Below are 17,364 nucleotides of genomic sequence, written 5' to 3' on the forward strand. Positions count from 1 at the left end.
CATCTGTTTGGTGATGAGGCAATCTTCAATGTGTGATTTGGCAAACTACCACAACAGAAGAATATGGGATGATGAACCACCACATGTGGCCTTTTGAATGGGAAAGGGCCTCACCTAAAATTAAAGTTTGGTTGGGAATCATTAATCTCGAACATTCAAGTATTCATTGAAGATAATGAGTCTGTAAATATTATAAACGAGCTTCTCGAATGTTCAGTAGGCCTAATGATTCCTTAAATCACTCATTAACTTAACTTCTCAGTGCTGGGGGATACAATTCGTAACTCTTTATACATGTGCACAAAAATCGAAAGAATGAATTGACCTTCAGTTTTCAACCGTTTTAAGTGAAATAACAAGCCCTACTTGATATATTGGAAATATTTACATTACTAGAAGCGGCAGCTATGGTGATTATTGGAGTATAGCAATATTTTAAGTCTTCAAAATATGTCTTCAGATGAAGAAATATTCGATAATGTATACAACATCAATATAGCAAAAGTGTATACAAATAGGGTTGATTTTTTTTTTTAGAAAATATAGCGAAAAAGTGTGCCAGGAATGTTTTCACCTGAATAAAGTTGTAGTCACGGATTTGGTAATAAATGATAGAAAATAGCTTATCATGAAATATGCAGAATAGTTATTCTTTGAGGCAAATGACCAAGTACTTAATTTTATTTTGCGAATAAGATTGTGTTAATGCCTAGATGAGAAAAGTTCGGGGCAGAAGAAGATATCAGATAATAGACGACATTAAGATATATGGATCATATGTGGAGACTAAGAGGAATACAGAAAATAGGAAAGGTTGGAGAATGTTGGGTTTGCAGTGAAAGACCTGCCTTTGGACAGAACACTATGAATGAATGAATGCTTGGATTCCCTAATTAATATCAAGCACCACTAGTTCCATCTAACTGAATCTAACAGAACTACATCAACAGTCGGAAAAATTATTCTTTATCAGTTAACAATTCATTACCAAATTAATAAAACTTTCGGATAATGAGCAATAAAATTATGTAACTAGCAACTTTAAGGATTGGTAACTAATTAATCATTCTCATCTTTCGAGAAAATTCTATGGGACTTTCATGTTCATTGAATTCACAATCTATAGTGCAACATATCTGGATCTGCTTCATCTGGTCTTAAACTCACAGTTAATTCAACATCAAAATTTCGATATGATCAATACATCTCCACAGTATTGGATAATTGGTTTAACATACATATTGTATGTTGTATTGACAGTGTCTCTTGTGCATCCTTACTTTTTTTCTTGCCAGTCTTTTTAGAAGTGAAAGTCTTCTTGTTCTCTTCTCTGTAATATCTAGAGCCCGGAATTTTAGATGCTAAAAGTTAATATTGTTTCTCGCTATAGCTTACAAATATAGAAGCCATGCCCCCATTTCTTTGAGATGCCATTCAGTATTTTCCCTTCGGTACCGCTAAAGGTCTCTAATCCTCTTAACCACCACTTACAAACTAGTGCACGATTTACAAGATCATTGTCATACCTCCACTTCTCTGAGATGCCATTCTTGTCATTCAGTATTTTCCCTTTGGTATTGTTAAAGGTCTTTAATCCCCTTAACCCCACTTACAAATTAGCGTACGGTTTACAAGATCCATTGCTCAGTCCTTCTGACACTGTTGTCTATTATTATATATTGGATCCTTGTGAACTAAGCTTAAAACCCTCCTCATGGGCACCACTTCTATTCATCTACACTCAATGTCATTCTTAACTTTTAGCACCTAAAATTCCAGGCCCTAGTAATATCATCTATGTGCTTCTTTCATGACAGTTTATCATAAGAAATAATTCCAAGATGTTTTTCTACATGTATAATATTAATATCACATTACTTATGTGTTATATATTTATATATGTAATATGTTTCAATGAGATAGTTTCTTCTGTTATTTAAACTTAGAATGAAATTGAAAAAATACAGATAAAAACTATTCTATTGAAATATCAATAAAATAAAACATAATACAAAAACAAAATATACTGAAATACACAAACATTTATAATGGTGAGCACTGTGTTCATGTGTGATAGACAGTATTACTGCCAGGAGGCACAACCAGTGCCGGGTTCAAAGCATGTTATGTCACTGAATTCAGTTTTAAAGAATTGAAAACCCTAAAGAACTGATGATCTACCAAGCAATAACAATGTATTGTATATGTTTAGGGTTAGGAACGAAATCATTGGCAAATAATGCTTTGTTAAGATGGCTAGAAAGCGTGGTAGGCCTCTAAGTATGACAATTGATCAGTTTCAATTCACTGCAATCTATGCCTAATTGGCATATAATATCTTAAAAGTTTAAGTAATACAAGTTTTGTTTAAGAAATAAACTTCATTTTGTTTTTATTTAAAGCAAGACAAGTATATTTCCCATCAGACCCCACTATTTGTGATCACCTACTCTAGTCTCTAGTCCAAGAGTCTGAAGTTTGTTCCTTATTTTCAATTTGAGATTCTGGCAACCATATTAGCAGGTCATAAACTTTATAGCTGGAATAGCATCATTACACAGAATAGTCAGAAATGCATCACTGAGGGTAGAAGGTTCATAAACCACTCCTTTGACATGAGAAATTCCTCAAGAGAGAGAAGAAAATACTGTTCTCAACAGAGAATGTGGAAAAACATTTTGATGATGAAATACTCTATTCAGATTTTACGTAATCACCTGTATACCTAAATTTCTTTATATTCTATCTGATTACTAATAATTATTGAATAAACGTACTTTCCCAAGGGTAGCTTCCATTTGAAAATAACAATCATTACACAAATGTTTATTTTTATTTGTTTGGTATGCTGTGTCTTCTGGCAACCCTTACTGAAGGGCAGCTACCCTTGTGAGATTCATATATATAGTTACACTATTTCACGTAGTGTCACCTTATTCTTCTTTTATTTCTTTTCTTTCTCCCCCTCTTTCCAAGTCAGAGCAGATCTTAAGGTCGTTTGGTTGGTTTCCACTGCCTTCAGATAAGTCAATTACAACGTTTGTGAAATTTTTACTAGAAGAGCAAAGATTAATTTCATTTCTCAAGAAGGAAAAAATTAATTGCTTCGAAAAACAGGATGGTAGACAAGGAAGTTGGCTAAGAGAAAACATCTGGATTTAGTTGAAAGAGCTGTCAGCAACTGAAAGAATATTTCTAAGGTGTACAGCTTATTTGCATTTCACAAATGAAAACTTAACATTTAGTAAGAAGTGAACAAGACGAAGCAAGTGTCTAAAGCACATAAAATTAATTTATTCTGATAAAGAGAGACTCCACAATTACAAGACATGCCATGAATAGTAATCTAAAATTTTAGTGGTACTATATACAAACACAGCCTCACTTTGAAAGAATAAAATTTTGCACACATATATATATTATTAATTTACATAACGTTACAATAACTGAAAATATATATGTTTATAAAATTAAAATTATCTGAAAGCACATTTATTAATCATACAAAATATGTCTCTTTCTGAATATAGTGACATCCAATAAATAAAACATATTCATCAACTGTCTGGTACAAATTTTTTTTTGGTGCTTACATCACTTGCACTAAAATCAAGTTTTGCTCTGTTCATGTCAACATTAGAAGCAGATAAAAAGACCGAATTTGCGACTGAGTCATCTGATATTTCACTCCACTGGGACATTCCACCAGGTTCGCTGATCTCCGTGTACTTCTGAGGTGGACTTGGCAAAGTCAGACCTATACCCATTCTTGCCTGCTTTTTTATTTTATCAAATACACCTTTCAACTCGTCCTTCAGTTCTTGACACGACTTTGGTTCTGTTGTGCTTGACTCACTTGATGTTTCCACTAAGCCATTTTCTGACAATGAATCCATAATAAAACTTTTAAAATTAGGACTACTTACCCTAACCAATGATAAAGTCTTGTTATGCTCTGAATCAGAGCTGTTCTTTTCTTTCAATTTGCTCTTTTCAGTTGGGGATAAAACAATAACATCTGACCAAGAATGTTTGCTCGTATCTTTGTTGGATGAGATTCTACTAATCTTCTGCCATGAAGGATAAACTTCCAGAGATGATGACGTCGGTGAAGAGCACACTGGCTGTATTTCGGCCTCTCCAACCCCTCTTTCTGGTCTTGGTCCACCGCCTGTTTGAGTTTTCTCGAAAAATACTGTTACTTCAGCTGGCTGTGATTCTGGATCAGAATCTGTTTTGGAATGTGATTGTTTCTCCTGATCATGGTTACTTCTGTGACCTTTCTCTATAACATTCCTGTACTTGGAAGAGAGAGACTTCAGGTTCAACATCTGTTCTGAAGCGAAAGCTTGAATGTCCCTGTTGAGAAAAAAAAAATACAGTAAAACTTCATTTGTCCACACCTGTGGAGTAACGGCTAACGCGTTTGGCCGCGAAACCAGGTGGCCCGGGTTCGATTCCCAGTCGGGGCAAGCTATCTGGTTGAGGTTTTTGTCCCGCACTGTGGCGTCGTGGTCTAAGGCATCCTGCCTACGACTCGCATTACGGAATGCGCGCTGGTTCGAGTCCTCATGGGGGAAGAAATTTTCTCATGAAATTTCGGCCACTGTATGGGACCAATGCTCACCCAGCATCGTGATGCACTTGGGGAGCTATGATAGGTAGCGAAATCCGGTTACGCAAACCAGCTATAACGGCCGGGGATTCATCGTGCTAACCACATGATACCTCCATTCTGGTTGAATGATTGTCCACCTCTGCTTCGGCATGTGGCCGTGAGGAGGCCGGTCTTGACCCTTCATGGGCTGTGGTGGCACAGATTATTATTAGAACTTCATTTATACGTTTTTATGGGGAACATCTGAAAAACAACTCGGATAAGTGAGAAAAACGTGTCACTGAAATGGCATTTAACATCAGAAATAACATTTCAATACTATATGGGAGGAATGAGCAAAGTCAATTTAGTAAAATTTTCACAAGACAAATTTAGAACTTCATAAGTAATAATTAAAAAAAAAAAAATTTAGTGGGTTATTTTACGATTCCGTATCAAAAACTTCTCACATTATTTAACGTCTGAATGAAATAAAGGTGATAATGCCGGTGAAATGAGTCTGGGGTCCAGTACCGATAGCTACCCAGCATTTGCTCGTATTGGGTTGAGGGAAAACCAGGTAACTTGCCTCGACCAGGATTCAAAACTGGGCCACCTGGTTTTGCAGTCAGATGCGCTAATCGTTACTCCACAGGTGTGAACTCGAGTCAATAATACAGTACTCACAATTATAACACATATTCTTGAAGAATGTAAGATTATTTCTAAGAAATCTGGGCTGCTTAGAGCCAAAGCTCTTACGTAGGAAGCCAGAAAGAAGTAAGTCCAGAATCTCCATTTTGAGATATGGTGAGATGAATGTTCCACTCTTTCTAAATGTTTCTCTTTTTAAACGATATAACAAAGTAATATGAAACGTGATATTATTTAATTTAAATGACAGCATCTGAGTTTAAATATATATGTGACAGCTTTCATTTGCTGGCAATCAACAGAAAAATTTTCACAAAACTTTGTCACTTACTTCCTTTGAATATCAGACAATATATGAAACTATCCATTTCTGCAATTCGTGAGTAAGAACACAAGCATAAAATCCTTCATATGAATCAATCAATCATAACCTAAGGCACTTACTTTCTTTTGCCTTCTGATGCAAGAGCTACGTTACATTTCCAACTCTAATCCAGAAAATTTTAAGAAATTGTAATCTTCATTCAATAACATGCGATTATTGTATAAAAAAAGTCAGTTATTTTGGACTATTTGCTTTCATTTGCTCCTAAGGAACAAACTAGCCCCTCAAATTGTCATAATTGTTTGCGTTCTTACATATTCATGGCAAACCTAACGATAAGCAAATCAATTTCAAATGTATAAACAATGTTTCTTACATATTCATGGCAAACCTAACGATAAGCACATCAATTTCAAATGTATAAACAATGTTTCGTATCTTACAGGGTTTAAAATATGATAGTATAAGAGTAAAAAAACGAATAAATAAAAATTGTATATCCAAAATAAATTAACATGGAAAGTAAAGGAATTTTGCTGGGATTTCAGGGGGAAAAAAAAAACAATGTGTGAAAAACGCATAAATGCGAAATGTTTATGTCTAATTGAGTATATTTAACTAAAAAAAAATTCGCAGTTCAAGTGTAATGGGTTACTGCCCCAAAATATGATGCAGAGTGGCTCAAAAATAAAAATACAGTATTGATCAGATCATGGTATTTTTATTTTACAGCTATGAAGAATGACTGCAGGAAATATGAGTAGGCCATAGAGTAAACTCCAAAGTAGTATTGGAAGACAGAAAATGCTAAGAGGGTACAAATGTGTGGGAAGAAGTATTGAGACTGCTCCACCAACATGTCTAACAATTTATTGTATCAGAGATCAATTTGATGCAATGGATTCAGTGCTTACTTACTTACAAATGGCTTTCAGAGAACCTGGAAGTTCATTGCCACCCTCACATAAGCCCGCCATTGGTCCCTATCCTGTGCAAGATTAATCCAGTCCTCAGCATTATATCCCACTTCCCTCAAATCCATTTTAATATTATCCTCCCATCAACGTCTGGACCTCTCCATAGGTCTTTTTCTTCTCAGGTCTTCCAACTATCACTCTATATGCATTTCTAGATTCACCCATACATGCTACATGCCGTGCCCATCTCAAACATCTGGATTTAATGTTCCTAATTATGTTAGATGAAGAATACAATGCATACAGTTCTGCGTTATGTAACTTTCTCCATTTTCCTGTAATTTCATCCCTCTTAGATCCAAATACAAGGTAGGTCAAAGTCGTTTTTCCCAATATTCGTTCTTAGGTTTCATACTTGTACACATATGTTGTTGTTGTTGTTTTCTAATGCCAGGCATTTGACAATAAAGTCATTTGACCTCTTGCACTCCAATATTTTTCAAAGATATTATCATGGTCAGCCACTGAAGCACAGATTTTGATGCCTTAACTTGAACAAATGAATAACTTTGTAAAAAGTGGTGGAAAACAGCAGTTGATATGACAACAGGATGGGGCACCACCTCATTTCGGTGTAGGAGTGAGGAACTTCTTGAACCAGCAATTCCATGAATGGATTGGTCGTCGTGGCGAAACAAAATGGCCACCCAGATCATGCAACCTGACAAAATGTAATTTTTCATTGCGGGATATCCTCAAAAATGATGTTTTTGCCCAGAAACCGCAGGATCTGCATCAGTTGCAACAGATGATCGAACAGTCATTCGTGAAAATCGATGAAAATCGTGAGTTATGTTCTGCCATCTGTAAATTAGTGACTAAATGTTGTGAATTGTGTATCGAGAAACAGGGCCTCCATTTTGAACAAAATCTGTAAAGGAATGTTTGATCAAATATAAATTGAATGTAATTAAATGTAAGGAAGTGTTTGGGCAAGGCGACTTTTATTTAACCCATCCTGTATTTTCCTAACCACCTTATTCTCGAACACCCTTAACCTCTGTTCCTCTCTCAAAGTGAGAGTCCAAGTTTTACAATCATACAGAACAACAACCAGTAATACGACTGTTTTATAAATTCTAACTTTCAGTTTTTTGGATTCAATGGTTAATGCATCGAAATCTGAATGTCCTCGGACATCTGTGATAGAGGAGAATAAGAGGAAGAGTCATCCTAACATTCCTGAACAGTCCAAAAATGTCCATATGACATGCATGTCAGGAGCTATCCATAGTGAGAATATCCTTGTGATGTTTAATGCGTAAATTGAAATTGAAGCTGTGCTATCCAAGACTCTTACATGGTCCTGTGGAGGACAATGCAGACCAGGGTTTAACTCTTATGATGAAAGTTCTATCCTCATAAAAGTTCCTTAGTTTTCCACACTGGGTTACAGTGTGCTAGCTGTGTTTCGAAAGGAATGATGAGAAGAAATTGGTTGTAAGTGACAATCTAACAATTTTATATAGCTCGCGCAAGAAACGATTACAAAAAACCAATGGTGGCATTGCTGTCTGTTTTGACGTGTGTATGGAGGCACGCCGAGGGGGGAGAGGTGCGGGCCAATGGAAGTACTGTCTCTTCCAAGAAGATGAACAAATGAGGACATCGCTGTGGAAATAAAGAACGTAGCAAGAGAAAAATTCGTAGCTAATTAAATGCGCAACATATGTTTACGAATGAAATAATAATACCGTGCAATACAAGACACGCATTCACATGCAATGGAACAAACTAAAGTCGTAATGTAACTATCATAATGCAAGACTGATTCTATCGATGTCATTTCTCTTCCGACTGTACTCTTGAATATCATTCAAGTTATCTCATGACCTTTCCTCTTGCCCTCTCTTCCTTATCGCAGTGTTTGATTCGCATTCCTTCTGTTGGTAATCCGTGCTTGCGAGAGCTATAACATTGATATTATTATTATTATTATTATTAAACTATAAAATCGTTCTTTTGTATATTTGATTTACAATTTCAGTAGGAGAAAAGTAGCTATATTAGCCACTTTCGTTCAGTTGGTAAATGTTGGTAGGTGACATACCGAAATTTAGGGATATAACAATCTATATTCTGAACAATATCTCCAAATAATCTTTTGTCCTGTTTAGTACTTTGCTCAGACATTGTTAAGAGACAAACTATAAACAGACAGTGGAACAGACCACGTGAAGCAGGAAGAGTAAAAAAGATCCATTACCTGAGTTCTTTCTTTAACTTGTCTATTTCCTTGTTTCTGCTTGCCATCACAATTTCAAATTTCTCACGCTCCAGCTTCAGCATCTGGGCTTCAGCATGAGTCTTTCCTTCCTCTTGAGATGTCTCCTTAAGACGTTTGCTCAGAGTAGCATGAGCATCTCGTATGGGCAGCAATGTCTGAAGAAAATTAATATCACGGTAAAAGTATCAAGATTCTTGCCTGTAAGATATTCTTTGGATTCATTTACACAAATATACCTAATATTTAAGTATTGTTTTTTTTTTTAATGTGATTATGATGAAGAATCTTGTTCTCAAGTTGGGACAACGTAAGTATGGATGAAGATGAAGGCGGTAATGATGGTGAAATGATCCCCAAGTCCGGCGCCGAAAGTCACCCAGCATTTGCTCTTAATAGGTTGAGGGAAAATCCTGGAAAAACTTCAGCCAGGCAACTTGTCCCAATCAGGATTCAATCCCAGACCCCTTGTTTCACAGCAGGCACAATGACCACTACTCCAAAGCAGTAGACATATAAAATTAAAGTTTTTTTTTTTTTATCAATGACAGTACTTGATTGTTCGTCATTCACTCATATGAAGCCGGTTGTGAAGATCAATTTATCGGCTGGTCTATTCTACACCCACAATGAAATGAGATGATAAGAGAATTATTGGGATGCCACAGGAGAACTGAAGCTCCTGTAGAAAACCCGTGTTACCTGGACCATGGACTTGCCCAACGCAAGTTATAAACAGGGAGTACACCGGGAATCGAACCTGGATCATAGGATTATAAGTCCAGCACTCTGGCCACTGTAGTGGCTATATTAACTTAATGTAGTTCATGCAGGGTGCGAATTAAGATTTTTGATGAGGGGGGATAGAATCCTAGATAGAGAATACCACACATAAAATTATTATTATCCTCATTCGATAGGGCTCAATGCTTGGTCGCACAGAGTTTCTTGTCTTGCATCTTGATTATACTCATAATAATAATATCCATGACCATGTTTAAGATAAGATGTGTAATTTTTAAGTTATTGATTATTGTCAGCTTGCTCGTGATAATACATCAATATTATAAAGTACACTCATATTAAAACAATTACATTTTGTGAGGGGGGATAGAAGTTATTCTTGGCAGGGATGTATGTATGTATTTATTAACACTACAATTGGGTATACACCCGGTGGCAGTGATATATAATATACAATAATTACAATTACAGAAATAAAATAAAATAAACGTAAATCTATAAATATTAGATGCAATAAACCTAGGACTATAAATAAAAACTATTCTATAATAACGTCTACGATAAGCAAAAGTAAATCTAACTTATAAGTACTTCTATTTCACCCAAATATTACCAATTTAAATAATTACATATCACCTTAACTAATTACATACCAACTTAATTACATATCATCTTAATTAATTACATATCACCCTAATTTATTTACATATCAACTAAATTACATATAATCTTAATTAATTATATATCAACTCAATTAGTTACATGACAAAACTTAAATAATTACACTGCACCTCCAATTACATTTTCAGTCTAATATTCTCAACCTTTCCTTAAATGTATTGATTTTAAGAGGACCACCCTGAAAGATTGCGGCAGGTAAGCTGTTCCAGTCTACTATTGTGCAGTTAACAAAGGAAAATTTTGCCACGTCCGTTCTTTGTTTTCTACATTTAAACTTCCTAATATGATCAGCCCTTCCTAAGTATGATGGTGTTGCTAATCTAGCATTGATATCGATCCATGCTTTGTGTCTTATGTTAATATGAATTTATGAGAGGGGATAACTTTGCAACAGGGGGGAAATCTCCCCATCCCCCCCCATTAATTCGCACCCTGAGTTCATGTTATTATGACACAACACTTGCAAACTTGAGAGCAAATGTGTAATTTAGTACAAATACTCTGAATCAAACTCTCACTTCTAGTGTCAGCTTTCCACACCTAAGGATCTCCACTCCCTGACTTCAGGCTGACAAGTCCATGTGAAATCTGTGACGTGTAAGGGCAGTTTTGGTATATTTTCAGGGGGTATTTCTATTTCTCCTACTGTAATTTCACCATTTCTTCGTAATTCATAATCATTCTTAAATACAGTGCAACAGGAATCGTTCATCATTCACAGTACTGTACAGTATACAGGAAATGTAATATTTGTTCTGTTTATACCAATAGTTACTAACCTTGTTCTCTTCTTTAAGCTGAGCATTGCTGGCAGTTAACTCTGCTACGCTTTTGGCCTGTTCTTCTACCTTTTTTGTCATCATTTCTAGATTCGTCTTTAAATAGCTTATTGTTGTAAGATAGTCTTTTTCTTTCACATTCAACAGCTCCAGTTCTTTCATTTGGCTTGTTACCTTCCTGAAAAATAGTTAACATTTTTTATTACTGTCAAGATTTTATAAATATATATATTTTTTTGTGCTCGACCATGCCGAAATGTAGTAATTATACACCTGGTAGCAGTCCCTTAATGCATGTAATTAAAGTACACCTATTCATTAAAGTTCAGGTTTTCGATTATTCTCGGATATGCAATCGAAAGACGAGGGAAACGTCGCAGAGACTGGAAATCCAATACTGTCGCAGAAGGTTATGTTCTGTTACTATAATAATTAGCGTTAATTGTAAATAATATTCAAATAAATTCAATTTGTCATCTCGTTTTTCAATTCTAAATCAATTTCCAGGTTATATCAAAATTAGTTCATGTTACATTACATCAAGGTCAATGACATTATTGTTCCTCGGAAAAAATCAATACTTTTGCGTCTGCGCACATCTCACAATTTATGAGGTATTGCACAAGGTCACTTCCGATCTTCTGTCAGATATACTGTAAATAAAATGAATACTTCTGAATAATTTCAAGTTAGAAATATTGTCGAGCATAAAAAGTCGTATGAAACTTGCCTATAATGGTAATTAAGATGCTCGTATGAAAATTATGAAACTCACTTGCGCTCGTTTCATAAACAAACATCCTCGCGTCTTAATTACTATCATTATAGGCTCGTTGCATAATGTACTATTAAATTACTGTAGCCTATTATAATGGAGGTGGTAGGTGGAAGAAGGGTATGTTAGTCGAGATGTCCCTTTTCCAGAGAATGCATTTTTAATCTCTATACCTTAAAATGGCTAGCCTAACTAACCTAACATAACCTGTCATAGATTTCAGAAATGAGTGATTTTGGAGTATGACATCTAAGTGAGTACAAAAAATGTACTTCTTCAGATGGTATAAAGGGCATATACTAATCCTCTTTCATAATGATGTAGAGCTTTAGATTTCCAGTTCATCATAATGATTTTGTACCTCATTTCAAAGTTTTTATGCTCTACTCAAAACTTGCAATATAATAAGCTTGATAATTGTCCCATTAGGCCTATTGAGGAACAGATTAATGATGAAAATCGAGGCTACAATATATTGCTTGATTTACAGTGGAGATTTTTCTCAATCACATCTAAATGTACATTATACTTACCCATTTAATGAATTTGTCTCAATCTTTTGCTGAGCTAATGCAAGTTCCAGTTGCTTGTAATTACGCTCTAGCGTAACATATTTCAGTTCAATTTCCTTTTGCTCCACCTGAAGTTTAGAGACCAGGCCTATATCCTTGACAGGGGGAGTGACAGCCTCCACTGTAACTTTGGCTGAATTACGACTCGTAGGTTCATTAAGATGGTGAGACAATAAATTATCTGCCTCTGTGATGTGTCTCTGTTCCACCAACTTTGATCTGGGGGCATATGGAAGTTTCGTAAGTGAAGCTTCAGCTGTCTTCAGTGGAACAAATCCATTTCGGGTCTTCGAAGTTTCATCTCTTGTAGGTGCTTCAAAATTATTCTCCTTTACCTTGTGAGTGTTAATATCTGACGGGATGCGTATAAGAGCTTGTTCCATGTCCGAGATAATCCTGTGCAAACTGCTCTCCTCCTCTGCAAAATAAGAGTTATGTTTGTATCAATGGGATTGTTAATAAATCATTTTCACATATTGCAGAAAAACTCTGCATTCACTTACGGTTGCCAACTTTTGAAATAGGCTATACAGTCAACTCTGGATATAGTGAACATTCGGCTATAGTGAACCTAAATCGTTGGTCCCAACCTGCATACATTAAAAAGTACATTAATATTTCCGTTTATAGTGAACCTTCGCTTCAGTTATAGTGAACCTTCTTATTTGAAGTCAGACCTTCTTGCATAAAATTGAAAGAGTGTGTTGAGAACAACATTCTAAGTTTCCTACTCCTTTAGTCAAAGGACAAAGACAGGATTAGTGATTCCTAGACAATAAGCTGTACTGTAAATCCAGTCAACGCGTGACGACCTTGCCTCACTCCACCGTTGAAGGGTTGACATTCTGTTCTCAGGCACTCTACTCTACTGTTATTTCTAATCCTCCACCGTCAAAGGGGTGCCTTTTATTCTCAGAAACATTTCCATTATGACGGCTAGCATCAAAACAACGGAAAATAAAATTGCCTTCTTTTATTAAAAGGGGACGAACCTTACGTCCAGAGCACAAATGAAGGTAAGATTTCGATGGCTTTAAACTCCATCAACCCTCTCCCAGTTTCCATTAAGTGACCTGGGAAATTCCAAGGCTAAGTACGCAGTCACATCATAACAGCGTTTGTCATTTCTACCTGATCAGTCTGTTTCTAGCGTTCCAGCAGTGAATGTACTATATAAAAATATCGAAGCATAAAGTGTTTCTTTGGAAGATAAGGCGAATATTATAAGTGACATTGAACGTGGTCTTTCGCAAGCGGAAGTGGGTCGACAGCATAGTTTAAGTAAATCAACTATGAGTAACAATATACAGTGTAATCCATTCCAAAAAAATGAAATATTTTATTTTCTTGTTCACAATTTTTCATTAATTTGTCATTTAAGATTAGGGGAGAGACACTTCGGATTTAGTGAACGAAATATGCAAGTCCACAGAGGTTCACCATCCAGAGTTGACTGTATTTGGTAATTGAAAGTATCCCAGTTTATGCCAAAAAAAATATGGTAATCCTACCTGGTAAAGAAGAATTTGAGGTTTTACAAATGTCAAGTAGATGTAGCTAATGAAACCCAAATAATGATGATACACTCATATAATAGTAATAATAAAATTCGCGCGTAAAAGGACTAAAAATACTGTAACAAAAGCAAACTAAACCAAAGGTAAAAATCACGCAGGTCCTAAATAAACTAAATATATCCTGAGAAAACCAAACCTAACCTAAAGCAATAAAATTGATATTGTATTACATGATACTTATTATGTAGTAGCCCATTTCCATTATGTTTTAACAGTAGGACAGTATTTGCTATCGGGTCGATACAGAGTGAGTGATAATTTTTGTTTTGGGTGATGATTGTGATGATAATGATAATAATATTTATTATTATTTGTTTCACCATCTATTGCCAGATATGAGGAGCGACATCTGTGACTAAATTTGAGACAGTCTTCAGTTTGCTGTCACTTACCTATCTCCTCTAACCTTGCCACATTCCATCTCATGTTACTCAGCTATACCCTCATATAACCCACTCTAACCTTGTCGCAGTCCTCAGTCTCCTGTCACTTACCTATACCCTCATCTAAAGCCTATATTACACTATCAAATTTCTGTCGCAGAAGCTTGATAAAATATATGATAAAACCTATTACAATGTAATAGGCCTATTGCATCTTTGATCACATCTAGCTGTGACATAGTTCTATCATAAAAGTTGTGGTCATCATCATACCTTTGATAAAATCTGACTAAGAAGAAAGAAAATGGCGAACATTAAATACACATGCTCTGTAAAAACTACAAAACTTATAATATCACATTATGAGTCACATGAAATGCTTCATCTTCCATTCTTAACTACTTAATATAGGATTTCATATCTTCACACTGAAGTTCTCTCAGTAGAGTCTGATGGATTCCTTTTGTATATTTTCTCCCTACCCCAATCTATAACCCAATACGTTTTTTCTTTGAGTTCTTCTTTAGTATTAATGCAATAACCGTTACTGCATTTACAGTAGCAACATGCATAGAACTATTGTGGACCCATTATTAGAACTGAGATGAAAGATATAATAAAAGCTGTGACATAATTGTTCGCGATCTAGAGATTTCCACGCGTGTGTCCATTCTCGAATCATCCGGGTCTCTCCCCTCTCTGCCGCGGTCGCTCTTTCCCCTGTCTTCTCTCCGCCATAGCACATGCCCCAGGAAGCAGATGCGCGCGCAAACTCCGCGCCAGCCGACCTTGCACTTCCTTCTCACGTGGCTGTCACATTATTAACTTGAACTTCATTTATCATCTTCAATAGTTTCCAGTCGACCAGGAGATCGAGATCGGGCAGACGTGGTGCATGATTCCAGATGTCATCTCCCAAGGAGGCATAGGGGCTTTCACAGTGGATTATGGCAGACCAGGGGTGCAGATCTCTCAGACAAATGACACCTTGGTAAATCGTGGTCTCTACTGTGCTGCGAAATTCAAGTTAATATACGATGCAGCAGGATGTAGTACGTCAATTATGAACAGATGCCATCGATCTGAGAAGACAGCAGAACATCAACAGGGAGACAAAGGGGGTGCTTCTGCCTACACGGACTCTTGTCAGAACTGGATGCTGTAGATGAATAGATAAGATGGCACCAAGAAGTGAATCACATACTCACATGAATGCGGTACTAAGGACTTCAACAATCATCCAACCATATAAGGAGGTTGCACAACAGGCCCTCCTTAGAGAGAAAAAAAAATAACTCTAAACTTGTCACAGACCTGTGTCTCATATTACTTCGCTATCCCACGTCTAACCCAGTCTAACCTTGTCACATTCCTGGCCTCATATCACTTAGCTATTCACTCATCTAACTTTACAGCGCAATATGATCCCCATGATGAAACACTACGGGTACAGTATCACTAATATGTGCAAAATAAGGTAAACTCGCGGTGCAGTTAAAGTAAACAATTAAGTACTAAATATAATAAAAAAATTATGGTTTATTTGACGACGCTCGCAACTGCCGAGGTTATATCAGTGTGCCAGAATTTTGTCCTGCATGAGTTCTTTTACATGCCACTAAATCTATGTAGTGACATGAGCTTGTCGCATTTAAGCACACTTAAATGCCATCGTCCTGAGCCGGGATCGAACCCGCAACCTCGGGCACAGAAGGCCAGAGCTATACCAACTGTACCACTCAGGGCGACAAATAATAATATATCACAGATTAATCTTATGCTATCAAAATATTCTGATATGGTAACTGGATTACAGATACATTTCATGTAAAAATACCTGCCTAAATTAATAAAGATAAACTAAATGTCAGTTAAATAGCAAATTGGGGTGTTAAACTGGCGATATATATAAGCTATGATTCTTCAACTAGTTCTACAGTATGCTACTTATCATATTCTGAGGTTCATTGAAATACTTACCACATTTCTGTAATCTTCCACGAAGTTCCTTTATTAAGAAATTTAAAGTTCTGACTGGATTGAAAATTGAGAAAGTATTCCCTCCATCATGATCAGAACCATTTTTTGAAGATATAGGCATTTCTTTCTGTCCATTTTGAGGAACTTCTTTTCCAGATAAACAGCACTGTATACTTTTACTGCTATACTGGGGTGAATCCTGATCATTTATTTCTGAACTTTCATCACTTATACTACTACTGCTTAATGAATCATCGGCTGTATGTACAGGCCTAGGCCTGTGTGTTTGTTTTCTACTGTGGAGGGATCTTCTACCTTTAGTGGAGGATTTTACCCCACTAATTTTATCCATGGTTTTCTTTTTATGAATTATGCATGCAGAATTTTTATCTTTTAATATGTGTGACCAGGAAAGATGTTTTTGGTTCGAGTGCTGTTGGCACTTCCTTTCATACTGCACATTTCTGTTAAGTTTAGAAGGAACGGGGGGTTCAAATAACATATTGGATTGTTTTGGTACGTTGTCTTTTAGCAAGAGTCTTTCATTTTCAGCTGCAGAGGATATTGTACTGCTCCGTGGCCGTTTCCTACATTTATCATTACTTAATGACTTAGTTTTCACTGTTACTTCAACTGTAGCATTATTATTTCCGAAAATTTCTTTACACAATACATGGTTTGTACTATGTGATGATTTAGCACTTGACTTTGAAGGATTTGATCTTTTCAATGGCCCTGTAACAAACGGTACGGCTGATCTTTCACGAATTCCAGATGCAACATTCTGTACCTGTTTACATACGTTCGATTTTGGTTTATCAACCATATTATTCAACAGTTTTGACAAGTACGCTTCATAAGAAGATATATCCCTTTCAAGACCACTTATGCTATTTTGTACACGACGAGAATTCATCTAGATATTGTATTTAAGACCACTACATTTTTAGAAATTCGCACTAAGTAACTAATAACTGCAATATTTGTCCCACAATGCTCTAATTGCAGGCGTGCCAACATACTTCTTGCAGTGTCGCCAACGCATAAATTCTACCCCCGTCAGTCTAACACCTGGAAATCCGTCATAATTAAATAA

At 36.1% G+C, this 17,364-nt stretch overlaps 1 protein-coding gene across 1 annotated transcript; it reads right to left on the bottom strand.

Moving 5' to 3' along the window:
• Positions 1–3,270: 3,270 nt before the first annotated feature.
• LOC138702891 (uncharacterized) lies at positions 3,271–17,271 on the bottom strand. The gene is made up of 5 exons (XM_069830273.1): positions 16,269–17,271; positions 12,290–12,746; positions 10,982–11,159; positions 8,760–8,935; positions 3,271–4,359 (listed from the first exon to the last, which is right to left on the bottom strand). The coding sequence occupies exons 1-5, from the start codon at positions 17,182–17,184 to the stop codon at positions 3,558–3,560; spliced, it is 2,529 nt and encodes an 842-aa protein (XP_069686374.1). The 5' UTR covers positions 17,185–17,271; the 3' UTR covers positions 3,271–3,557.
• Positions 17,272–17,364: the final 93 nt, after the last annotated feature.

Source organism: Periplaneta americana, chromosome 7 (assembly GCF_040183065.1).
Source record: "Periplaneta americana isolate PAMFEO1 chromosome 7, P.americana_PAMFEO1_priV1, whole genome shotgun sequence".
Lineage (NCBI taxonomy): Eukaryota > Metazoa > Arthropoda > Insecta > Blattodea > Blattidae > Periplaneta > Periplaneta americana.